General features: G+C 41.3%; 1 protein-coding gene across 2 annotated transcripts in view; it reads right to left on the bottom strand.

Annotated features, from left to right (window-relative positions):
• Positions 1 to 26,110, bottom strand: part of LOC122563025 (tyrosine-protein phosphatase non-receptor type 22-like) — a 96,945-nt gene that overhangs the window by 53,319 nt on the left and 17,516 nt on the right. Inside the window, exons 2-10 of one of the 2 annotated variants that reach the window (XM_043716337.1) lie at positions 22,070 to 22,178; positions 18,645 to 18,721; positions 15,963 to 16,058; positions 11,517 to 11,555; positions 11,026 to 11,097; positions 9,789 to 9,848; positions 8,338 to 8,480; positions 7,057 to 7,123; positions 847 to 924 (exon numbers count right to left, since the gene is read on the bottom strand). In XM_043716337.1, the coding sequence (XP_043572272.1) occupies positions 847 to 924; positions 7,057 to 7,123; positions 8,338 to 8,480; positions 9,789 to 9,848; positions 11,026 to 11,097; positions 11,517 to 11,555; positions 15,963 to 16,058; positions 18,645 to 18,721; positions 22,070 to 22,178 (741 nt within the window). The remainder of the gene's footprint in view (positions 1 to 846; positions 925 to 7,056; positions 7,124 to 8,337; positions 8,481 to 9,788; positions 9,849 to 11,025; positions 11,098 to 11,516; positions 11,556 to 15,962; positions 16,059 to 18,644; positions 18,722 to 22,069; positions 22,179 to 26,110) is intronic. The other variant, XM_043716338.1, reaches the window with a different exon arrangement.

Below are 26,110 nucleotides of genomic sequence, written 5' to 3'. Positions count from 1 at the left end.
GCCAGGGTTGGAGGATCTGAGCTACAGGGAGAGGCTGAACAGGCTGGGGCTGTTTTCCCTGGAGTGTCAGAGGCTGAGGGGTGACCTTATAGAGGTTTACAAAATTATGAGAGGCATGGATAGGATAAATAGACAAAGTCTTTTCCCTGGGGTCAGGGAGTCCAGAACTAGAGGACATAGGTTTAGGGTGAGAGGAGAAAGATATAAAAGAGACCTAAGGGGCAACTTTTTCACGCAGAGGGTAGTACGTGTATAGAATGAACGTGTATAGGATGTGGTGGAGGCTGGTAGAATTGCAACATTTAAGAGGCATTTGGATGAGTATATGAATAGGAAGGGTTTGGAGGAATATGGGCCGGGTGCTGGCAGGTGGGACTAGATTGGATTGGAATATCTGGTCGGCATGGACGGGTTGGACCGAAAGGTCTGTTTCCATGCTGTACAGCTCTATTACTCTAGCAACTGTGCTAAGTTACAGCTTACGCCCTGGAGACAGACAATTAATTAACCTACATCATGTTAAAGTTAGTTCTGCTTACACTTTCAAATGATTGGCTTTTAGTAGAATCTAATTTATGACAATTTCTGGCAGCATGGTATTATTTACAGGACAATCCTGGGGAGCAAGGCAGTATTCACAGAGGGTTCTAGGAAATGTGTGACAGTATTTATAAGGTGTCTGTAGGAAAGTGACAATATTTATGGGTGGGGGGGGCACTATGATAGGCACTACAGAAATGCAAGTTACATCTCTTTCTGATTCAACAAAAAGAATTAGCTTATCTGATAGCTGCTAATGCCACATGTTCTCTACACCTTCAACATTATTTACAACTTCATCTGTACCTTGGTTTGTACAATTGATGGTCTTTGTGTTCTCATTTCTTGAATCAGGTCATAAATGCTGAAATTTTCTGGAATTATCTGCAATGGAAAAATATCAATTAGAAAGCTCCTATAATAGCAAAAGCTGGTGGGTGCTGAATAAAAAAGTTCAGTATGTAATAAAAATAGAAAGTGCAGCAAAATCTCAGCAGTTCTTACAGTATCTGCGGAGATAGAAACAGAGTTATCTTTTGTGGTCAATGTCATTTCATCGTCCAGGCATTGTTAATTGGGCTGTGACCAATTGGTTAAAAAGTTCTTCACCAGATCCAGCACAGTGGCTCACAATGGTTAGCACTTCTGCCTCACAGCGCCATGAACCTAGGTTTGATTCCAGCCTCGAATGACAGTCCATGTAACATTTGCACATTCCCTCTGTGTCTGTGTGGATTTCCTCTGGGTGCTCTGGTCCCCCCCCCACCATCCATAGATGTATAAATAGACAAGGTCTTTTCCCTGAAGTGGGGGTGTCCAGAACTAGAGGGCATAGGTTTAGGGTGAGAGGGAAAAGATTTAAATGGGACCTAAGGGGTAGCTTTTTCATGAAAAGGGAGGTGCATGTATGGGATGAGCTGCCAGAGGAAGTGGTGGAGGCTGGTACAATTGCAGCATTTAAAAGGCATGTGGATGGGTATAGGAATATGATGGATTTGGAGGGATATGGGCCAAGTGCTGGCAAATGGGACTAGATTAATTTAGGATATCTGGTCGGCATGGACGAGTTAGACTGAAGGGTCTGTTTCCATGTTGTACATCTCTATAAATATATAACTATGTGCAGGTTAGGTGGACTAGCCATGGAGAAATATAGGGATACAGGATGGGATAGATCTGGGTGGGATGCTCTTCAGATGGTCAGTGTGGACACAATGGGCCAAATGACCTGCTTCCACGCTGTAGGGATTCTATGAAGTTAATGATACTTAACAAGCTCTTATCTATCGGAATAATTCCTTCAGAAATAAGACTTTCAGAGATAGCAGTTTCTATCTTTCCCATGTAGATCCTATCTCTGCCAGAAGCTCACCCTGAGGAAGAGCCCAGCCCTTTTCCTTTGAAACCAATTGGTCAGGAATGTGATACATCTCTAGAGCAAGTGGGACTTGAATCTGGACCTTCTGGCTCAGTGGTAGGGATGTTATCATTGTACCTCAAGAGCTCCCTAAGAATCCAGCTTCTTTTTTCTCTCTTTCTTTTATCTCAGTCTATATTATTATAGACAACTCAATGTCCTTTCTCCCAGTGGGACTTTTCATTTATATTCCACATCACTAAATCACCCCGTTTCCAGTTATTCACAGAACAGGCAAAGCCCAGCAAGAGCAAAGAACCCAGCTTCAGAAGTCTCACATATTAGCTCTGCTTTCTCACCACAGATGCTGCCAGAGAAGCTGAGCTTTTCGAGCAAGTTCTGTTTTTGTTTCTGATTTCCAGCATCTGCAGTTCTTTTGTTTTTTTTAAAGAGCCCAGCACTTTTTTTCCTTATTTCTTATTTTCTATCAGGCACAACTGAATGGCTTTCCCACCAGCAACACCAGTGTGACGTTTGATGGTCCTTTTCCTTTTAACTACCACCAGTACCCACCCGGCTAGCCCATTAAATGTGAGGGGGAGGTAGGGTAAGAGAGAAGTGACTAACTCAAAACGTTGGAGAGTTGGAGGGGGCGATAAGGCACGGTATCCCACATAGTACCCACCTCTCTAAAGGCATCGAGAGTATTGATGGACACCAGATGCTGCTTCTCCACGGACACCCAGGCATGAACATAACCATGGAAGACAATTGGCAGAGATGACCCACCCATAGCTCACTGTCTGGACCTGTTCATAAAGAAGCCACCTTTTTTTTCATTAAATTTAACCAATTTTTCGTAATCGACCTATTCAGAGCTGTTATTATACACCTCTGGAGCAAATGGGACTTGAACTCAGGCCTCTCAGATCAGGGATAGGGACACTACCCACTGTATCATAGGAAGGACCCTGGGTCTGATTTTCCCCCAAATCATCCTATGATTATACGTATATTTTTTAATATAGTGAAGAACCCAGCTCTTAAATACAAAGTCCAGTGAGCATTGGTTTGGACTAGGCCAGACCACTCAAAGCATTCTTAAGCAGGCAGCTCAGACCATAACTTTGCAATTTATTTCGGTGAGTGTACAGTTAAAATTACCCGGATTAAGTTAGCTAGGTTGATTACTAGATTTTAAAACAGAAAGAATTATTCACAAAATTATATAATGAAACACAAAAACATAAAGAACCCCTATAGAACTCAACCTATCTAACAAGACTTTATTATGCTGTTCCGAATATACACAACAGTCCCAATAAGCAAACCCCCTTTAAAAACCAGTAAGTGGAACACATGCTGACAGGTTGAAATTGAAGGGCAGAAAGAGCGAGAGAGAGAGTTTCCACACAGCTCCTTGTTGAACTCCCAACCAGTTCCAGACTCAACTAAAACTGCTCAGCTCAGCTAGAGAGCTGACCACTCCCCTTTCTTTATACAGGTCACTTTGAAAACATAACCACTTTGGCCTGAAATCTCATCTGTTTATATATAAATAAAAGGCCTCTCAAAATCCTTTTATCTCTGTACCAAACCAGACTGATCGGAGCCTGGCCTGGTTTATTACCCCTCTGAGAAAAAGCAAGGACAGAGTCTCCTTGAGCCAGCTTTTAGAAAAATAAAGGGACTAGCTTTGTGACAGCATTACTTGCTCTCAGGTAATGAACTTTGAAGCTGTTCTAGTCTACCCTTAAAAGAAGCCTGACTTCTAACCCTGATAAAGAGAAATTCAACCTCTGAATGGTGCTCAGAGACTGGGTGGGAGACTAATCCTCACTGTCATCTCTGAATTATGATGAGAAGTCAGAAAAACATTGGACATTTAAGCCTATAACAGTCAAGAGGAGAGATCTTCCAGAGAATCAAAGATGTGAAATGGTCATCCTGCATCATTATGTCAAGGGAAACTGCTAGAGCATCACACGAGGCCACAAGTACAAAAGGAGAAGAGCCAAGTTCAGGATAATTGTCACATGGATAGAAAGATTTGTGAAATATCAGGGAGTTGATGGTTGTGCTGAGCTGACACAAAAGAGGAGTTGAGCCTGGGGCAGATCAGCCATGATGTTCAGTGGCCAGGCAGGCTTGAGGGACTCATATTTCTTATGTCCTTCTGTACAAACAGACTAGTACTTTGCATGGGCTCTGAGGACAATCTCTCTCAGGCCCCTTCTAAACTGGTGTGTGTTGTAGATTTCCCACAGCATCCCTCTAATTCCACATAGCATTTTTCACATGGCTAATCCACACATCCCAATTTAGCATGGTCACCTAACCTGCACATCTTTGGACTGTGGGAGGCAACTGGAGCACCCGGAGGAAACCCTTACAGACACGGGGAGAATGTGCAAACTCCACACAGACAGTCACCCGAGGGAGAATTTGAACCTAGGTCCGTTGTGCTGTCAGGCAGCAGTGCTATCCACTGAGCCACTGTACCACCCAAAACAGTCTTTGAAATCCAACAACTCTAAGCTCCAGCTGGTTATGAAAAGTATCAAATATGTGCTTGGCTACAAACAGACTTTAAAAATAATTCATCAAGGCAAAGCCAACAACTGTCCAGTCTTGAGGAAGTCAGAGATTGAGTGTTACACTAAATTAGCCATCACTGGTATGTACCATTACAGTGGCAATAATATCGAACTAGATAGTGCTTGTGGTAAACACTAGGGTGTGCACACTGACTATCATTGTGATCCTGGTGATTCTGAAAATTTCAGGAGCATGCTAAAACCAATCAGTAAGAAATAAACTCTAAACTGTTTTACAAAATTTATAGTAGTCTGCCAAAAAAGTCCACAAAATTATAACAAATAAAGGATCACCAATACGGTGTAGCGAGAGAGGAGCTGTCTCCACTCATAGATCTCAAACCCTCCATTTCCAGCAAATCCAGGAAAATCTTTTCTGAGCCCTCTCCAATGTAATAATATCGTTCCAATAACAGGGCAACCTGAACTGCACACAGTACTCCAGAAACGCCTCACCAATGTCCTGTACAACCTCAACATGGTGTCCCAACTTCTATACTCAAAGGTTTGAGCAATGAAGACAAGTATGCTAAATGACTTTTCAATCACCCTTTTTAACTGTGATGCAAATTTCAAGGAGTTATGTACCTGAAACCCTAGGTCTCTCTGTTCTATACCACCACCCAGGGCCCTACCATTCATTGTATAAGTCCTGTCCTTGTTTGGATTAATCGTGACAGAATTGAGAGTGAGGGGATACAGACTTGCATGTAATTGGTCAAAGAAGCAAAAATGATACGAGAGAACATTTTTTCATATAGATAGAGACTATAGTCTGGAATACACTGTATAGGATTGGTGAGGCAGCTTCAATGAATGCATCTAAAAGAGAGTTAGAGTGTAATTTGAAAAGGAGCAGGGTGCAGGGTTACAGGGAGAAGACAGGAGAATGGCATAAAGTGATATGCTTTTCTGGAGATCTGATGGAGACCCAATGGGCCCAAAGTGCTCCAATTCTGTCTTGTCATAACTCTGTGATTCTGAGAATACTATATGGCTCATCAAATAAACTCTGCCATTCAAAATCACCATGGGCTTTCACTTCACTTTAGTGCCCAGTACCTATATTCTTTGACTCCTATAGAGACCAAAAATTGGTCTACTTCAGCCTCAGATATGCTCAATGATGGAACATTTACGACACTGTGGGGTAGAGAATTCCAAAGATTCACCATGTTTTGAGTGAAGACATTTCTCCTCATCTCAGTCCTAAATGATCAGCCCTTTATCTTGGGACTGTGCCCCCCCCCCCTTGTTCTACATAATCGAGTTCAGAGGAAACAACCTTTCGTTGTCGACTCCCCACATTCCTGATGAAGGGCTTATGCTCGAAACATCGACTCTTCTGCTCCTTGGATGCTGCCTGACCTGCTGTGCTTTTCCAGCAACACACTTTTCAACCCTTCCGAATTTTGTATATTTCAATGAAATCGCCCACTCATTCTTCTAAACATCAGAGAATAAAGACCCAATTTACTCAGTTTCTCATCATAGAGCAACTTGATCCCAAGGATCAATCTAGTGAGCCTCCAGTATACATGTATCCTTCCTTAAACATGGAGACCAAAACCACACATAGCATTCATTGTGTGGTCTCATCAAAGCCCTGCACAATTGTAGCAAGAAATGTTATTCTTGGACTTAATCTCCTTGTAATAAAGGCCAACATGTAACTTGCATTCTTCATTGCTGGGTCTACCAGCATGCTGACGTTTTATGTTCCTCATAAGAGTACATCAACATTTCCAAGTTTCACACCTTTTACAAAATGTTCTACTTTTCTATTTTTACAATCAAAATGAAGAACTTCACACTTCCCCGCATTGTATTCCATCTGCCCACTCACTGAGCCTGTTTGTGGCCTCAACACAGTGCATTCTAGCTTTGTGTCATCAGCCAACCTGCATTTGTTATCCTATGTCCCTTGGCCTAAGTGAGTATTTCCCAAACCTTCACCCACTGTGACCCCATTTTGAAGGTTGAAGATAGGCATGACTCGTCAGTGAGAGCTAAGAGAGTGGTAGCTTGTTAGAGCACAGCTGGTATAGCTCAGTCAGCACTCCACAGTAACCATTTGCAAACCCAAAAATATCAGCTTGTGACCCCACTTGGGGCCCTAACCCCAAATTTGAGGAGGCTTAGTCATTAAGATGGGTTGTAAATAGTTACTAGTCACAGCTTGCCCCATTTAATCCTGTATCCAAACTGATATATCACCTGTAACTCCACATGCCCTATCTTGTTGCATTAACCTTTTCACTTTCACATGGGATGTGAGCATTGTTGGATAAGCCAGCATTTATTGCCCATCTACAATTGCTCTGAGGATAATTATGAATCAACCACATTGCCGTGGATCAGAAATATGCTTGTGTTTCTCAAATAGTTCTTAAGCCATTCTTTTAATAAATGCATTCACTTCAAACATTTTACAGCTTCAATAAACTGCCAGTGAGATATTTTAGCTGAATGTGTTTTTAGATCTCTCAGTTCCCTGTTGTGATGCAAAGATGTTCTCAAATGAGCTTCATATATGCAAATCGGATATTCAGATAACATTACCCCATCCTTCAGCAGCTTCCAGGTATAATCAATGGCACAGATCACACCGGTCCTTCCACAGCCAGCACTATAAGAGAGAGAGACATTGTAGAAGATGATGTCAAAGAAAACAAGGCAATCCTTTCATCCATGACACCCTGCATTGCTCCTCTCAGTGAAGGAGAGGATTTCCCGGCTTAGGAAGGGAAAGCTCTAACCAGCGGCAACTCATTGCCGTAAAGCAGGCCACCTGCTAATTTCAGCGTTGGTTTGGCTTGCTGTCAGTTTTGTTAGTTTTGATTGTGGCCAATGAGCTACTTTCAGCAGGTTAGGGAGACTGACCGATTACCCAACTCTGCAGGAATGTTAGCCTTGGTCAAGGAAGTCATCCAATGGGGAGGAGATTCAGGGGTTGGTGAGAAAGGCAGGGAAATGTGAAATAGGAAGAAATTAGAGGTCTGGAGGAACTTATATCAAAACTTACTTTACTCCCCCAGCCACCATCCTGTTCATTGCGGGTTTCCTGTGATCTGTTCAATACACAGTGACTGTCTCACCATTTTATATTAGAGAGGATCTGGAACTCAATTTGTGCTGATTTTCATATTAAGGAAGCCTTTGCTTGCCTGCAATAAACATCTCATTCCCATCCTGAAGCTTGGTTGATGTATGGGGTATTGAGGAGATAGATATTCTATCTCCTAATATAAACACACTGCCTGCTCCATCCCATTGCCTTGAACAATGAGACCAAGGGATGGATGCATATGGCAACACCACCAGGGATTACACATGGTACTGACTTGGAAATCTAACACTCTTTCTTCAGTCAAAATCGTGGAATTCCCTCCCTACGCAACACGGACTATAGCAACAGGAAAGCAAGCCACCACCCTTAGAAGAGAAAATACGGACAGGCAATAAAACATTGGATGGGGAAAGATGAAGTTTGGGATTAAATTAGGACAATAAACTCATGGAATCAGAATTAAGATTAGGATGCTATTTTTCAAACCATTTGGGCTTCCTTCATACCAAGTACTGTATTTATGAGAAGTGTTTATGGCTAGTTAGCCAACATAGGGCAATAAAACCACAAGTATTTTTCTCGTCAGGTTGTGTAATCACAACAGTGGAAAAAGAATGATTACCAAGGGAATATTTCTCACTGCTGGGTTTTTCCCCTTTGACAAGTCACAAGATATTAGAGGGGAACAATGGGCTTGAAGCTGAACCTAAAACTGTGCATTTATTGTGATCTGTCAGTCATTCCTTCCCGCTGTTTGGAATTTGGTGTGTTACCTGCAGTGGATACAGATGGGATTGTCATCGTGTGGTTGATAACTCCTCATGTCCTTGATCAATTCCAAGATAGGGTCGATTGAAGATGGAATGTCATGATCTGGCCAGTTGATATAGTGAAGCTGGTACACAGTCCGATAGATCTGGGTCAGGAACAAACAACACCAAGTTATGAAGCTTTTCCAATTGAATTCACGGACAGACCATAGGCTAAGTTCTCCACCATTTTAGACACCGGCACTAATTTTAATCAAAAATATTACATACAGCACAGATGAATGTTGGCCAATGGTTTGGATTCCATCAGTCCAAAGGCCATACTGCAAAGAAGTATAATTAATGCGGGAAAGATAACAAAAGCACTGGGAGCATCAATGAAAGGGATCATACTGTAATGAGAAAAATATAAGCTAAAGTTACATACCTAATGAATTACTGCATAACTCTTATTCTTTGAAGAATGTGAGCATCATGGCTATTGCTAACATTTGCTGAAAATGTGTTGCTGGAAAAGCGCAGCAGGTCAGGCAGCATCCAGGGAACAGGAGAATCGATGTTTCGGGCATAAGCCCTTCTTTTTGTTGACCAGCCTTGTGCAACTGAGTAGCTTGCTAGGTAGTACAAAGACATTCATATTGCTGTGGGCTTGGAGTCACATATGGGACAGATCAGGTAAGAATGGTAGATTTAAAACTATGATGAGCCTAGATAGAGAGGTCAGTAAGGATGTCTCTCTCTTGAATGGTTAGGAGCCAGGGCATGGAGATTAAGGATAAGTGAGGAGCTGAGGAGTCATTTTTTTCCATGCAGAGGGTGTTGGAGTTCTGGAACTCACTGCCTGAAAGGATGATCGAAACAGAAACCCTCATCACATTGAAACAATGTTTAGGTGAGCTCTGGAGGTGTGGGAACTTACTGGGTCATGCTCTAAGAGCTGGAAGATAGGATTAGGCCACAGGAGACAGAGACAAGATGGGCAGAGGAAAGCATATGGGGAGGGAGCTGAATAGAGAAAGAGTTAGGGTAGGAGGGAAATAAGAGTGGTGGGAATGTGAGGGGGGTGTGAGTGGTGGGGTGTAGAGAGATGAGAGTCAGGATTCAAGAGACTGATACAAGAAGGTAGAAACCAGATGGAGAGAGAAAAAAGGAAAATCAGGAGGTAAGGTAAAGTAATAAAAGGAACTCACCAGAGGGAAATTAATGTGTTTTATATTTTTTGTACTACATGTTTTATTTTCTTGCTGAACCTATCATGTTAGTTCGGTATATTTCTCATTATAGTATTAGTGACCATATCAAAGTTCCATTACATGTCGTGAATAAATGGATGAGAAATTGGTTTTCCCAAAAAGACAGCAGTTTAAGAGTTAATAATGTCAGATTGTGAGTTATTACTGTGTGTGTTTATCAAGATTAATATTTGACTGCAATTCCTCTAAAGCCATACTTACATTTTGAAACTGAACTTTCAATGTTCTAATGACATATTCTGGTTTGGTCTTCTCTTCTTCCTGGAGAATCAGGAAGAGATTAAAAACTGAGTGAGCCATAATAACATGCTCTATGACAGGGCTATAACACATTCATTTAATATTATCTGATTGGGAAGCAAGATAAGGTGGATCTCATACACTAGCTACCCACAGGGCCTTGTCCACAATCTGCCCAAACTCAACAATGAACTGAAGACCAGTGGCTCCTTTGGAACTCTGCATGTCAATAGGTGAATATATCAAACTGTATAACTAACCTCTTTTGCCAGCACACTGAGTTTAATCTAGTTGGTAGTTAATTCACACAGTCAAGGAAGTTCCCAAGTTCAAGTTAGAAATGGGGGTGCTACAATCATAGAATTTTACATCAGAATAGGCCAATCAGTTATAGCTGTGCTGGCTCTTTGAAAGTTCAACTAATCCATACCAACGGACATAGTCATCCTCATAGCCTTGTACATCCAATTCCCTTTTTAAAATTCAAACATTCTAAAATTCTAATAGTCGATGCAACTCAGGACTGCGTCCAATCAAATTTGAGAATTGAACAGTGAATATAAAGCTCATTATGAAAGGACAGGCTTCCTTTTTGCATTTCATTCTTGAAGGTTTGGAGTGCATTGTCTGAAATGTAATGGACAATTGTGTTGCTTTTTCACGAACTGGATGTCCTATCCAGGGTAGAGAATTCTAAAAGACTCAACTCTCTAATCAAAGAAGTGTCTGCTCATCTCAGTCCACAATAGCATCTCACTATCTAGCCTACCAAACCCTCTCACAATTATGTACTTCAATGAGATCAGCTCCAATTCTTCTCAACTCCAGGGAAAGTAGGTTCATTCTCCTCAGTATCTGCTCATGTGATAATCCTCTTATCCCAGGAATCAATCCCATTAGATTTTTTTGCATTTGCTTGAAGACAACTACATCCTTTCTTGGGTAAAGAGCCCAGAAATGTAGACAGGCATTTCAGGTGATGTCTCATCAAAGCCTTAGATAACTGGATCAAGTCTTCCTTACTTTTATACCTTAAACTTCTTGCAATAAAGACTGATATACTAGTTTCCTTCCCAGTTGTTTACTTGGTTGCAAGCTAAACAAATTTGACAAGCATGTTAGAAATAAGGACCTGGGTTAGGGAGCTGATTCACTCCACTCAGAGATAAGTGAGTTCACCCACAATTAAAATACTCACACAGGTAACACAGAAAGGACCACAGCGATATGGCTCCTCCCCCATGTCTGTCCAGTATTGCTCACACTTTTTCTAAAAAGTAAAGACAGACATCAATCAGAGAAGGACAGAAAGGGTTCATTTTGCTTGTATTGGCTTTTTGAAAAACCATCAAATTCATCCCACTCTCCTGCTCTTTTCTCATTGAACTGCATTTTTCTTTTATCTTTTCATGTATTTATCCCTTTCTTACAATTATGTACAAAAGCTACAACTGTATATGCTTCCACTGCCCTTCCAGATCACAACAATTTGTTGTGTAAAATAAATTGGCCACGATCACCCCCTAACCTTTTCTTTATCATTTTAATTTTTTTCCGTGGGTTACAGGTCCCCAAACAGGTGAAAATAATTTATTTATACCAGTGTCATTTCCTTTAACAATACACATTTTGTTTTCTAAATTCTTCAAAAGATTGAAAGCATAAAAGGTGGAGACAATGACAACTTACCCGCCCCATCTCAAACACACGACACGCCATAACTATGACCTGATAGAACAAGGGAAAAACCAACACAGTGAGATTGTTTCTGCTATTGAACTCCAGTCTTTAAACAGTCAAAAACAGCCTATAATGAATTACATTTACATGAAGAAAGAACTTTTTAATGACAACATTTAAAGGGAGAAAAATATTCTTCAGAGGAGAATGATGGGGAAATGGGGAGATATATTTTGGAGATCTGAAGGTCTGAGAATGCTTGGGATTTTGGGATTTAGGGAAATGGATTTGGAAAGATCATTATTGCTGAGTGTGGAGTCATAATAGCCGAAGACCATGGTGGGTGGCATGGGGGAAGGAGAGGAGAATTGTGGAGAGAATTCAAGTCAGGAAAGCGGAGGGAGAATTGGATTAAAGATTGGGAGTTTGGTGGAAGGGGAATTGATGCACTGGAAGCTGGGTGGCTAATGGAGGTTTAGGGGAAGGGGATGACAAAGTGTGAATATTTAATATTGGATGAGTTTACAAGACACAAACTATTCAGTGGGTGGGAGTTTCCTGGGATTAGATTAAGAAATAACACCTTATGCAAGGCTCAGAGTTAAACAGAACATGAAGACTCCATTATAATGGAGCCCAATAAAAACAAGTTTATATTTTCCTCTAATAAAATGGTTTATCAATCCAGAGAGTAAAAGGCTGTGGGAACAGATGGCCAACCTGTGAAGTGCATATGTGCAGCCAAACTTAGAATGGGATTGAAGAGTGGGTAACTTCTAGGTTCTGAGTTCGAACAGACTGAATGGGCTGAATAGCCTCTTCTTGTTTCAATGGCACTAAACCTATTAGTGTTGAGCTAGACTCTACTCAATTGGATCATGGTGGTCACAGTGTTCAGGATGGTGCCAGAGACAAATTTTACTGCTATTTCATTCCATAGCTATGGTTCCCATTCCATAGTTAACATCATGATCGGCATCAAAGAAAACAGCATAGGGCAACGATGTGAAGCAGCTCTTGGAGAAAGTGTAACATTCATTGATATTGTTGGGACAAATAGGAAGGTAATTTTAATCATGATATGGAAAACGAATAGACTCTGTCAGGCATTAAGAAAGAAAAGAAAGATTTTTGCATTTCTTTAACACTTTTTATGTTCCCAGGACATTCCAAAGGTCTTTTTAGCCAATGAAATAGTGTTAAAGTGTAATTATTGCTGTAATGTAGGAAATATGACAGCCAACATGTGAACAGCAGGGTCCTAGAAACAGCAATGTAATTATGGCCAGGTAATCTGTTTCAGTGACTTTGATTGAGATTTAATTATTGACCATGACTCCAGGGAGAATTCCCCTGTTCTTCTCTGAATCTATACCATGGGATCTTTCCATTCAATTCATAGCTCAGAGGGGGCTTCGGTTTACATCCCAAATAGAAGACAGCACGTCTGACAATGCAGCACATCCTGAGTTCTGCATTGAAGTGTCCCATTGGCTGACTGGATTGGACTGGGTCCAACAAGTGAGAAACTAACATCTAACTGATTGAACCAGGCGTAAAAGATCCAGTGCCCAGCTGCCTGTACCACACAATCACCCAAGGCTTTGGGTTCAATCATGGAAGATGGAGGCCACTGGTGACCCAGTACCTCGGCAGACAAACTTGGACAGGAAGTTCCTGAGTCTTCAACTCATACCTACTCGTAACAAGGGGCAGTGACACCGGCATCTCTGAGACCACCTGCTGACTGTTTGCCAGTAATGTTATTAATTTCATTTTACTGTCAACATTTTCCTGCAAAAATGGAAAGTACACATGAACACAGGAACAGGAGTAGGCCATCAGCCTCTCCAGCCTGTTCCACCATTCAATGAGATCATGGCTAATCTGTAGCCTAACTCCATATACCTGTCTTTGCCAATGTCCCTTAATACCTTTGCTGAACAAAAATATATCCATCTCACATTTAAAACTAACAGCTGAACTAACATCAATTGCTGTTTGCGGAAGAGGGTTCCAAACATCCAGCACCCTTTGTATATAAAAAGTTCTGCTAAGCAAAGTTTGAAAAAGAGAAGCATTCTATTTATGTTATTGGATTGTGGGATGTGGGCATCACTGGCAATGCTGGCATCTGTACACTGACTAGTGCCCACCCTTGCCTACCCTGATGTGGTGATGTTGAGCTTCTTTCTTTCTGACTCACTGATAAAGATTTGTTACAACTCAGTGGTTTACTAGACCATGATGAAGGGCTTTTGCCTGAAACATCGATTTCCCTGCTCCTCAGATGCTGCCTGACCTGCTGTGCTTTTCCAGCACCACTCTAATCTAGACTCTGTTTTCCAGCATCTGCAGTCCTTGCTTTTACTAGACCATGTCAGAAGGTGGTTAAGACTCAACTGTGTTGGTGTGGGAAGTCACATACAGGTCTAGATCAAGTAAGGCTGACAGCTTTCCTTCCCTGAAGGATGTTACTGATTATACGTGGGTTCTTGTGACAACCTGACTGCTTCATGTTCCATTTTTCTCAAGCTGTACTTCATCTCCAGATCGTCTAAAGGTAATTTGAGGGCTGAAACTTCCACAAGAGGACACTGAATGGTGACTCTGACTGTGAATTAACAGCTCAGTGTTGGGAAAGAATCAAATGATTCTTCATATTTCCAGTTTTTAAAATCAGGAACCCAGAATGTGGAAGCTGCACAGAATGGAGAATAGGGAAGCTGTGGAATTGGCTGCCACCAGGTTTGGCAAGAGGTTTCTGATAGGTTCATGCCTTGAACATTCAGCATATTTATTGTCTTTTTTAATGAAACCAGTTATATCTGTAGTTCTGCAAATATTAACCTTACATTAAGGCTTATGTAATAAGCAGTAAACCATGCTACAAAAACTACCAGTGAAGAATTCCCCTTTGATTACCCACTGCGCAGTTCCTGCAAACTGCCTAGTAACTTACATTATTTTTTGACATGAATTGATCATTTGACACTGTGGTTGGAGGATCTTGCTCTAACAATCATTTCTCAACCACACAAAGACCCCCGTTCAGTCTCATTTTGCAAAGCTTCCAGGATTTATACATAAGTCAGCAAAATTCTTTCATTTTCCATGGTTCCTCAAAATGCTACTTCACAACACAACAAACCATTCCATGGACACCAGCTAATGTCCTAGCAAGGTTTGGATCCCATTTTATGAGGTTTGCACAGATTCTCGGCTTTGTGATCAGACCACAGACCAGTACACTCAGTCATGTGGGAGCATAATAATGTGGTGATTATACAAGAATTATAGAATCATCTAGAACAGAAAGGGGACAGTTGGGCTAACACACCAGAGCCTGCTCTTTGAAAAAACATTGTCCAGGAGGAAGGGGAGGCAATGACCCAGTGATATTATCACTGAACTGTTAGTCAGAGACCAAGGGAATGTTCTGGGGACTTAGGTTCAAACCCTGCCACGGCAGATGGTGGAATTTGAATTCAATAAAAATCTAGAATTAAGAGTCTATTGATGACCATGAATCAATTGTCAGGAAAAAAAATCTGGTTCATTAATGTTGATATGGAAGGAAACTGCCATCCTTACCTGGTCTGGTCTACATGTAACTCCAGACCCAGAGCTATGTGGTTGACTCTCAGCTGCTCTGCGGGCAGTCCCTAATGGATAATAAATGCTGGCTTAGCCTCATCCTATGAATTAATTTTCTAAAAAAAAAGAGTCCAACTCTACCAGTTCCTATCCCATTGTTCTGCAATCCTTTAATTAAGGCAATTGCTGAATTAATAATCCAGACTACATGAATTCAAATCCCACTATATTGAATTTGAATTGAGTTTTTAAAAACCTCAATATTAAAAAAAATGAGTAAAAGCAAATAAGAGCCTGTCAGAATATGGCAAGTCACCTCGAATGGTTCCCTAATATCTTTTAGGAAAGGATACCTACCTGACTGCAGATCTATGTGAACACCCTTAAGTACGCATTCAAATGGGCCAGTAACGCAATTTGTTGAATCAAATTAGGGCAACTGGGAAAGGGAAATCACGGACAAGGGAAATCAATGTTAACCTTGCTGGAGAATTAACAATCTTTTAAAAATCCTCAAAAGCAAGAATCACAGGATTGTTATGGCTCAAGAGGAGGCCATTCAGCCCATTGTGTCTGTACTGGCTCTCTGAACATTTAGACTTGGTGCTAACCTTGGTGCGAATCACAAAGCAAAAGTTAACACTTAACTAAGACCTTTCAGGCCCCTAACCATTTCAGTTCACATGAAACTTTAAATTTTGCCTCTTCACAGTGACCTTTTGAATTTTTCCAAATATTTCACCCTTTATTCTAATTTCCACCATCTGCAGAGTTTTGATTTTGTTGGCAATTGCAATATTGTTTAATGGCGATATTTTGCACAATTTTCAGAGGGCATATATCTTAAACATAACTTACCAGGACATTATATTCCCACAGCATCCTCCAGAAGTCCATCACTGTATGGGGCAAAGGACCTTGTGTTGCTATATAAGCTTTGGGTCCATACACTCCCTTAGAAATAAAACCATTTATAAATGCCACCCAGTGTAAAGTAATTATTGAAAAAATATACTCTATCAAATGTGATGCAAATCACAAAATATAATGTCAAATAAAAGTGCATATTTTATCAGATATATGTTTTGAGATGTATTGAACTGGTCTCAGGTTTGTGACATAAGAGCATAAGAACCAGTAGCAGGAGTAGGCCATTTGGCCCTTCGAGCCTGCCCAGCCATTCAATAAGATCACGACTGATCTTTTCATGGACTCAGCTCCACTTACCCACTCACTGTATCCCTTAATTCCTTTACTGTTCAAAAATCTATCAAAGATTCAACAGGGTAGCCTCAACAGCTTCTCTGGGCAGGGAATTCCACAGATTCACACCCCTTTGGGTGAAGAAGATCTTCCTCAACTCTGTCCAAAATCTGCTCCCCTTAATTTGAGACTGCGCCCTCTAGTTCTAGTTTCACCTGCCAGTGGAAACAACCTCCCTGCTTCTATCTTATCTATTCCCTTCATCATTTTATATGTTTCTATAAGATGTCCCTCATTCTTTTAAATTCCAATGAGTATAGTCCCAGTCTACTCAATCTTTCCTCATAAGGCAACCTTCTCCATTCCAGAATCAACCCTGTGAACCTCCTCTGCACCCCCTCCAGAGCCAGTACATCCTTTCTCAAGTAAGGAGATGAAAACTGTACACAGTACTCCAGGCGTGGCCTCACCAGCTCCCTGTATAGTTGCAGCATAACTCCATCCCTGTAGCAATGAAGGACAATATTCCATTTGCATTTGTAATTACCTACTGCACCTGCAAACCAACTTTTTGTGATTTATGAACAAAACACCCAGGTCCCTCTGCACAGCAGCATGCTGCAATTTATCACCATTTAAATAATAGTCCATTTTGCTGCTATACTAACCAAAATGGACGACATCACATTTACCAATATTGTACTCCATTTACCAGTCCCTTGCCCTCTCACTTAACCTTGATATATCCCTCTGCAGACTTTCAGTGTCCTCTTCATGTTTTGCTCGGTTACTCATCTTGGTGAATTTTGATCCACCACACTTGGTCTCCAACTCCAAATCATTATTGATTATTAACAGTTGTGGTCCCAACACTGAGGCACACCATTAGTCACTTATCTGCAACCAGAAAATCACCCATTTATCCCCACTCTTTGCTTTCGGTTAGTTTTTAAGTGGTAAGGTTCAATAATAACTTGGCTCAGCCAGCCCCATCTGTTCCTTGGATTTAGAAGATTGAGAGTTTTAGCCTCTTTCCAGGACTTGAGCAGGTATGCATGACTCTGGAGAAAATCTTTAATGTAATACTGAGAGAATTCTTCATTATCAGATATGATAATGTTCATATCTATCAGCATCTCCTTTAATCCTGCAAGCTGTTTACTACTTTATTTCTTAAACTTTTCTCCAGTTTATGCTCCTTAGCCCCATTCTTGTTCTCACATAGCTGATTAATATTCCAGTCTATCACTTTGAGTTTAGGACTATCTTATCTTTCTTTGTCTTAATTCTTGTAATGTAATCATTATTACCAGATGTTCGCCCTCTCTTACCTGCTCTCATTTCTTTTCCACGATTAGCAATGCTTATTCTTACATAATGGCTCAGAAAGCAAGTCTTGTGCACAAAATAAAATCTCCATCCTTTTCTCCCATGCCACTCCCTCTCTCCATCAGTTTATTTAGTTGAAACCTCCCATGACTATGATTTTTTTCCCATGTATTTAAATAATTCTCCCTCCATATTCTTTCTCATGTCTGATGTTTTACAGAGTGATTCGTCACTTCCGAACCATTCCCTCAATTCATTTGGATGTCTGTCTCTATGTCTAGTTAAGTCCTTTCTTGCTGAACATTATTTTTAAATAATAGTTACCCCATGGTGCCTTCCTTCTATATAATTTCTAAATACATTAAAGTCTGTGATATTTAACTGCTAATCCTGTCCTGCCTGCAGCATTGTTTCCAATTTCAACTGTTTCCTTATTTCTAATTATTGGCTCTAATGCTTTGCTGTAATTCACAAAATCAGGGAATGATACATCAGAGAATGAGGCCATTCAGTCTATCATGACTATGCCAGCTCTTCGTTAGAGGTGTCCACATAGGGCCACTCTCCTGCTCTTTTACCCATAGCTCTGCAAAAAGTTTCCCTTTAAATTTTAGCCAATACTATTTTGAAAGTTACTGATGCATTTTTTACCATTACCCCTTCTTCAGCTAATCACAGCAGCTTCCTGAGTAAGAGAATATTTCCCCAAGTCATCACTGGTTCTCCCATTTAAGCGATCTGATAGTTACTGACCTTTCAGCCACTGAAAACAGTTTTCCTTATTTACTCTGTCAAAGTAGTTCAGGATTTTGAATGCCTTAGTCAAATCTCCTCTTTACCTTCTCTGCTATCAAAAGGAAAATCACAGCTTCTATTAATTTGACCCATCAGTGACTAACACATTTTCCCCACTCCACAATTAACTCAACGGTGGGGATGGTTTCAACTGAAATGCACTGCCTTTTTTTTTAATAACTGTCACAACATTTCCATTTTAAAAGTGCGTACCTTGATGAAATTGGCATTGATATAATCAGAATCACTGTCGGAAATGATCAGTGACAGCTGCACTCGGCTGTGATCAACTGAAAAACAAAATGCAAATTACACGTACACACCCAGCACACATTTTCCATTTCCTTGTTCTGCCCATTGAGCTAAAAGGAGCTAAGCTACTTATTTGACCCAGAGGTGTCTGTAGTTTCCATCAACTTGGTAATTTCAGAAACTTAGAAGTCAGTGAACCAATGCCAACATACTCAGGTTCTCATGAAATAGATTATTCGACAGTTAAAAGTCCTTCAAATGGGACATATTCATCTCCGGGGGGCTGTAAAGGTAGAAGTGATAGTGGAACAGGCAGCTCACAAGAAATTCCCATTTGGAGTCTGATGGACAGGTTCCAACAGAACTGAGTCTTTTACAAGTTGCTCCCAGGACTTTTCACTGCACTGTCACTGGAACATAAGAATGGCTGGATAATTAAGGATGGGTTTCCATTTTCTAGTTCATCCCAGTAAAGGTCCTGGGGTAAGGACCTAGGGAGTGTTGCTGAACAGAGACCTTGGAGTGCAAGTACATAGTTTGGTGAAAGTAGAGTCACAGGTAGTGAGGATAGTGAAGAAGGCATTTAGTATGCTTGCCTTTATTGGTCAGTGCATTGAGTATAGGAGTTGGGAGGTCATGTTATGACTGTACAGGATGTTGTTTATTCCACTTTTGGAATATTGCATGCAATTCCTGTCTCCCTGATATAGGATCGATGTTGTGAAACTTGAAAGGGTTCAGAAAGGATTTACAAGGATGTTGCCAAGGCTGGAGGGTTTGAGCTATAGGGAGAGGCTGGATAGGCTGGGGCAGTTTTCCCTGGAATGTCAGACGTTGAGGGGTTACCTTATTAATGTTTATATAAACATGAGGGGCATAGATCGGGTGAAAAGCCAAAGTCTTTTACACAGGGTAGTGAAGTCCAAAACTAGACGGTGTAGATTTAAGGTGAGATGGGAAAGATTTAAAAGGGACCTAAAGAGCAATGTTTTCATGCAGAGGGTGGTGAGTGTATGGAATGAGCTGCCAGAGGAAGTGGTGGAGGCTGGTACAATTACAACATTTAAAAGGCATTGAATGGGTATATGAATCGGAACGCTGAGAGGGATACGGGCCAAATGCTGGCACATGGGACTAGATTAATTTAGGATATCTGGTCATCTTGGACAAGTTGGACCAAAGAGTACGTTTCCATGCTGTACATCTCTATGACTCTATGTTACATTCACTGCAAATCATTCATCAAATTCATCCAATACTTCAACTCAAAGTTTTTTTTTCCTGAAATAAATTTCTGTAATGTGTATCTAAACGAGTCCATACTAATTGGTGCACCATCTCCCAGATCCACTGATTGACTGCTCACTGGCTGGAATAAAGCTTCTGCAAATTACTTCAAAATTTAACCCCTTCAGGTACAATGTTTTCCTGTTCTAATGTTCCAGACAAGGTGAAAGGCACATGGTCAATGAGATCTAGTCCCTTTAGAATCTTAAAAATAGCAATTATTCAGCCTCCAAACAAATAATCTCTTTTTCAGTGTGAACATGTCCAGTTTATATACCTTTTCCTCAGAACCTCTAAACTTATTCATTCAGCTGTTCTCCAGTTGTTCTCTGCCACAAACATTTGACAGCTGCTATAATTTTTACAATTTTGTGACCAGAACTGTACACTGGATTCTAAATATGGTCATGATAATTATTTCCATCATTTAAGAAAAGAAAAGGCTCAACCACAATATATACTCACTGATGTGTTATATTCTCTGGTATTTTAGTTGTAGAATGGATTCTGTTTAAGATCAAATCTATGTTGGAATCTAATGAATCAGAGGTCACAGATTCATCAGATTCTTGACAAGTAGTGAGTGATGGAAAATGTCAACTGATGCAATTCAAGTCCAGAAACATTCACAACTTTATGTTGAGTGTTAGTTGCAGTCATGGCATCGGTATTTTATTGTGTTCCTGTAATTCCACACCATGCTGTTGCTCTTTTAAACACAGTAGGGGGTAATAGGGAGGGCATGGGAAGTCTAAGGTTTGCAGTTGTTGGGGAGAGATTGTAGGAGCTCAGGGATCTGCAAGGTAGATGGTGGTTCTATATAACACAATATAGGATAAATATACATTCAACTAGCAATTCGCATTCACAAACACCAACTAGCCACTAAACGCCACGACCTGCTGTCCCTCGTAGCCACACATACAAATGACAAGGACCACAAATTTGACTGGGACAACACAACGATCATAGGACAAGCCAAACAGAGGACAGCCAGAGAATTTCTAGAGGCACGGCACTCATCCACAGACTCCATCAACAAACACGTTGACTTAGACCCGATATACCGGGCACTGCAATGATCAACAGGAACCAGCAACCAGAAGCAGCAGGAACAGAACCAAATAAATCCCAGAAGACACAGTACAGCAGCACTCCACAGGAGGCTCCAAAGCACTGAAGATGTCACTTAGACAGGGGACGAAACATTTGCAGATCAACTTCCCAGCTCGGCGAGCATGCCCACAATCATGGCGGTTCAGTGAGTGAGTGTGTGAGCATGTGAATGAGGTGATTGACAATCATGGGAATCAGTGCTGGGTGTTTCTCAATGATTGGTCAGGAGATTAGTAATCAGGCAAGATGAGCAGAAGCAAGTATAGTTTGGGGCAAACTTTATTACATTAAAGCTCAAATATATATGAAGACCAGGGAAGTAGAGGTAGGTCCCAGGCGAGTCTGTTGGATTTGGAGGTAACATCCCTGCTCCTCCTGCCCCTCCAGCCATTCTGTAAAGTCACACCCCTCATAGGTTTGACCTTTTTGAACCTCCTTTTCCTCCTCACTTTCCTGAAGCCTGTCCAGCTTGGGTTAATATAGGAACATTACAAAATAGAGGCAGACAGCATCATTAAACACAGTCTCAATCTCCTTCCTTAGTTCTAATTCCATTAAAACCAAAAGTGTGCATGTTTGAGGAATGTTATGTTCATTTTTCAGATCTTTAATAGTTAACTCTCTGCCTAATCCTGTCAAATGTGAAGAAAAAGTAGCAACAACTTGCACAGGTCCCTGTACCAAAACATCATTAAATCCTGATACACCTTCATCAATTTCTAGATACAGTTAAAAATGGTATAAAACTCCTTAGGAATATTTAGCTTCAAATTAAATGCTTCAAATTTATCCCAATTTTGTGTCAGTAAATATCCTATGATACCCTGAAAATGCAGTAATTTGTCTTTCTTGATATTGAATTAAGATGCTCAGTATTAATTAAGCAAAAAAGTTGAACATAAGTTAAGAATGGAAAAGTCCTGGAGGATGATAGTGTTCTCTGAAAAGGATTGGAAGATTTGAAATGGAAAACTTTGACTTACAGGGTACAATATCTTTGTAACGATTTTTCTTGACGTTTTCTTGCTTCTCTGCGTAACCCGTTGGGTAGACTTTGTCATTCTTGTTTTTAACTGACTGTCTTTTCAATCTCTGCAGGGGTTAGGGACAAACAAGACAAAGACATATTTATGATGTTTTGCAGGCAGAAAATTGCATCAGTGTAGACTTCCTCTTGCAATGAGAAAGTTTCTCCAGTTCAAAAAATCTTTTCTCATCAACAACATTTCTCTTTGATGAAGGGGATTCGTACAAGTCTCCAAGAATACTAGAATATTACAATATTATGAGCCAATTCAGGTCGTCTTACTCCTGCTGATCTATTCTCCACATGAACCATCCAATTCAACCCACTCTCTCCTGGGCCTTTAATCTTTTAGGGAAGAAAACTTGCCATTCTTGCCTAGTGTGGCCCATATGTGACTCCCCCACCAAAGTGACTGACCCTCTCAAAAGCAAAATCTTGTCAGTGCTGAAGTAACACCAACATTTCTTGGAGATGATAAGAAGGTTGGGCAGCGTCAGTGAAGAGGAACAAAGCTACTTCTCAGGTTGAGATGACCAAAGGTCTGAAAGAGCTGGAAATGTGTTGCTGGAAAAGCGCAGCAGGTCAGGCAGCATCCAGGGAACAGGAGAATCGACGTTTCGGGCATAAGCCCTTCTTCAGGGTTTATTTTTCTGAAGAAGGGCTTATGCCCGAAACGTCGATTCTCCTGTTCCCTGGATGCTGCCTGACCTGCTGCGCTTTTCCAGCAACACATTTCCAGCTCTGATCTCCAGCATCTGCAGACCTCACTTTCCCCTCAAAGGTCTGAAAGGCCTAGCAATGCCACTGAAATGGTGTTCAAGAAGGCAGCCTACCACCATCTTCTCAATAAATATTCTATCCAGTTGCATTCCACTCTCCACAACGTTTAGTACACAATAAGTGGAAGGTTACTGTAAATTACATAAGAACAGTGACAGGTCTCTGAAGGTAGCAGGACAGTGGTAAAGAAGGTCAATGGGATTCTTTCCTCTACTAACTGAAGAGCAGAGCAGGAAAGTCATGGTAATTAACAGTAATTAACCCTCTGCAAGAGGATTGTGTACAGTTATGGTCACCTCATTACGGGAAGGATATGGTCATACTAGAGAGAGTACAGATACTCTTACCAGGACTGGGAATTTTAGCTCTAAACAAAAGTTCAATTGGCTAGGGTTGTTTCCTTTGTTGCAGAGGAGTATGGGGGTAATTTAGTGGTGGATCGCAAGGTTTGTGAAGGTTTGTAGCTCAGGTTGAGGTTTGCTCGCTGAGCTGTAGGTTTGATATCCAGACGTTTCATTACCTGGCTAGGTAACATCATCAGTGGCGACCTCCAAGTGAAGTGAAGCTGTTGTCTCCTGCTTTCTATTTATATCTTTCTCCTGGATGGGGTTCCTGGGGTTTGTGGTGATGTCATTTCCTGTTTGTTTTCTGAGGGGTTGATAGATGGCATCTAGATCTATGTGCTTGTTTATGGCATTGTGGTTGGAGAGCCAGGCCTCTAGAAATTCTCTGGCATGTCTTTGCTTAGCCTGTCCCAGGATAGATGTGTTGTCCCAGTCAAAATGGTGGTTTTTTTCATCCATGTGTAGGCTATGAGGGAGAGGGGGTCATGTCTTTTTGTGGCTAGCTGGTGTTCGTGTATCCTGGTGGCTAACTTTCTTCCTATTTGTCCTACGTAGTGTTTGTGGCAGTCCTTGCATGGAATTTTATAGATGACATTGGTTTTGTCCATGGGTTGTGCTGGGTCTTTTAAGTTTGTTAGTTTTTGTTTGAGAGTGTTGGTGGGTTTGTGTGCTACTAGGATTCCGAGGGGTCTCAGTATTCTGGCTGTCATTTCTGAAACTTCTTTGATGTATGGTAAGGTGGTTAGGGTTTCTGGCTGTGTTTGGTCTGCTTGTCGTGGTTTGTTCTTGAGGAATCTGCGCACTGTATTTTTTGAGTATCCGTTCTTCTTGAGTACGTTGAATAGGCGGTTCTCCTCTGTTTTCCGAAGTTTGTCTGTGCTGCAGCGTGTGGTGGCTCGTTGGAATAGCGTTCTGATACAGCTTCGTTTGTGTGTGTTGGGATGGTTGCTGGTGTAGTTAAGTATTTGGTCAGTGTTTGTCGATTTTCCGTATAAGCAGGTTTGTAGTTCTCCCTTGTCCTTTCTTTCGACTGTGACGTCCAGGAATGCGAGTTTGTTGGAGGGTGTTGTTGATGATGTTAAATGTCTCTTCTATCTTGTTTCGTTTTGTGTTGACAAAGGTGTCATCTACGTAGCGAACCAATCATCAAACCAAAAATCTGGGTTCACTACGTAGATGACACCTTTGTCATCACTCCAACCACAACACCATAAACAAAACACATAGATCTAGATGCCAGCTATCAACCCCTCAGAAAACGAACAGGAAATGACATCACCGCAAACCCCAGGAACCCCATCCAGGACAAACATATAAATAGAAAGCAGGAGACAACAGCTTTGCTTCACTTGAAGGTCGCCACTGATGATGTTACCTAGCCAGGTAATGAAACGTCTGGATATCAAACCTACAGCTCAGCGAGCAAACCTACACCCTTAGTGGTGGATTTTAAAATTGAAGGGTCTTGATAGAGTGGATAGAAAGGACCTATTTCCTTAGCAGACAGGTCAGTAATGATAGGGGAATGTGTTAAAAGGGATGGGTAGAAGGGTTGGAGAGGAAATAAGAAAAATGCTTTTCCTACAGAGGGGGCCAGAGGTTTGCAACCCATTGCCCGAAGGGGTAGTAGAGGCAGAAAACTTTTCCAAATTTAAAACTTGGATATGCACCTGATGTGCCGTAACCCACAAGGTTATGGACCAAGTTCTGGAATGGAATTAGGACGGATAACTGTTTTTCAAATGACATTGAAATAATGGACTGCATGGCCTCATTCTATACAGTAATTTTATTTGACTTAAATATCCTGATCCTGCTGTCTTATTCATTCCCTTGATCCTTTAATCACACCCCGTCTAATCAAGCTGTGTGTCTTCATTCTCTCTATCCTCTAACATCCTACAGTGTCTATCATTACTTTGCTGCTCTTCCCCTTATCTAGTTTTCAAAAGTTCTTTCATGGGATGAAGACATTGCTGGCTGGGCCAGCATTTATTGTCCATCCCTAATGAGAGAGAGAGAGAAAGAGAGTGAGCAAGCGAGAGATAGCGAGAGAGAGACCCATAATGTCACATCTTCTGATGTGAGGGAATGTTAAATAACACATGTTCATAGACAGGGACGCAGGAGCTGTGGAGAAGGGGGTGTGGGAAGGCACATCGAAACAGACTGGACTGTGATCTGTTTGGACAAAAGGGATATCAAGGGGTTCACAATCCCTGCTCAATAGCATACCATTCCCTCTTGGTTATATCCCAAACTTCAGAGATATTTTGTGATTTCTCTTTGAGGAATATACAAGACTAGGTGTTAGAAAGGCGAAAGTGAGGACTGCAGATGTTGGAGATCAGAGTCAACATTAGAGTGCTGCTGGAAAAGCACAGCAGGTCAGGCAGCATCCAAGGAGCAGGAAAGTCAATGTTTCAGGCAAAAGCCCTTCATCAGGAATGGTATTAGAAAACCTTTTTGACTGGCCTGGCGCGTGGTGGGGGTCTGGTGTCATATATCAGCCCGGGTTTGAGTGTTAACATGTTGGGAAGGTCACAGTCAAAGAACTATCCCCCTGGTTACCCTCTATTGGAGGTAAAAGGGACTCTTTCACCCTGAATACTAAAAGTCAGCTAGCTAGCAGCTAAACAAAAGGAAACAGCACCATAAAAGGATTCTGGATTAGTGGTGCTGGAAGAGCACAGCAGTTCAGGCAGCATCCAACGAGCAGCGAAATCGACATTTCGGGCAAAAGCCCTTCATCAGGAATAAAGGCAGAGAGCCTGAAGCGTGGAGAGATAAGCTAGAGGAGGGTGGGGGTGGGGAGAGAGTAGCATAGAGTACAATGGGTGAGTGGGGGAGGAGATGAAGGTGATAGGTCAGGG

This window comes from Chiloscyllium plagiosum, chromosome 26 (assembly GCF_004010195.1).
Source record: "Chiloscyllium plagiosum isolate BGI_BamShark_2017 chromosome 26, ASM401019v2, whole genome shotgun sequence".
NCBI lineage: Eukaryota > Metazoa > Chordata > Chondrichthyes > Orectolobiformes > Hemiscylliidae > Chiloscyllium > Chiloscyllium plagiosum.
Note: the sequence above shows the minus strand (reverse complement) of the source record. Positions and strands in the feature narration are given on the sequence as shown.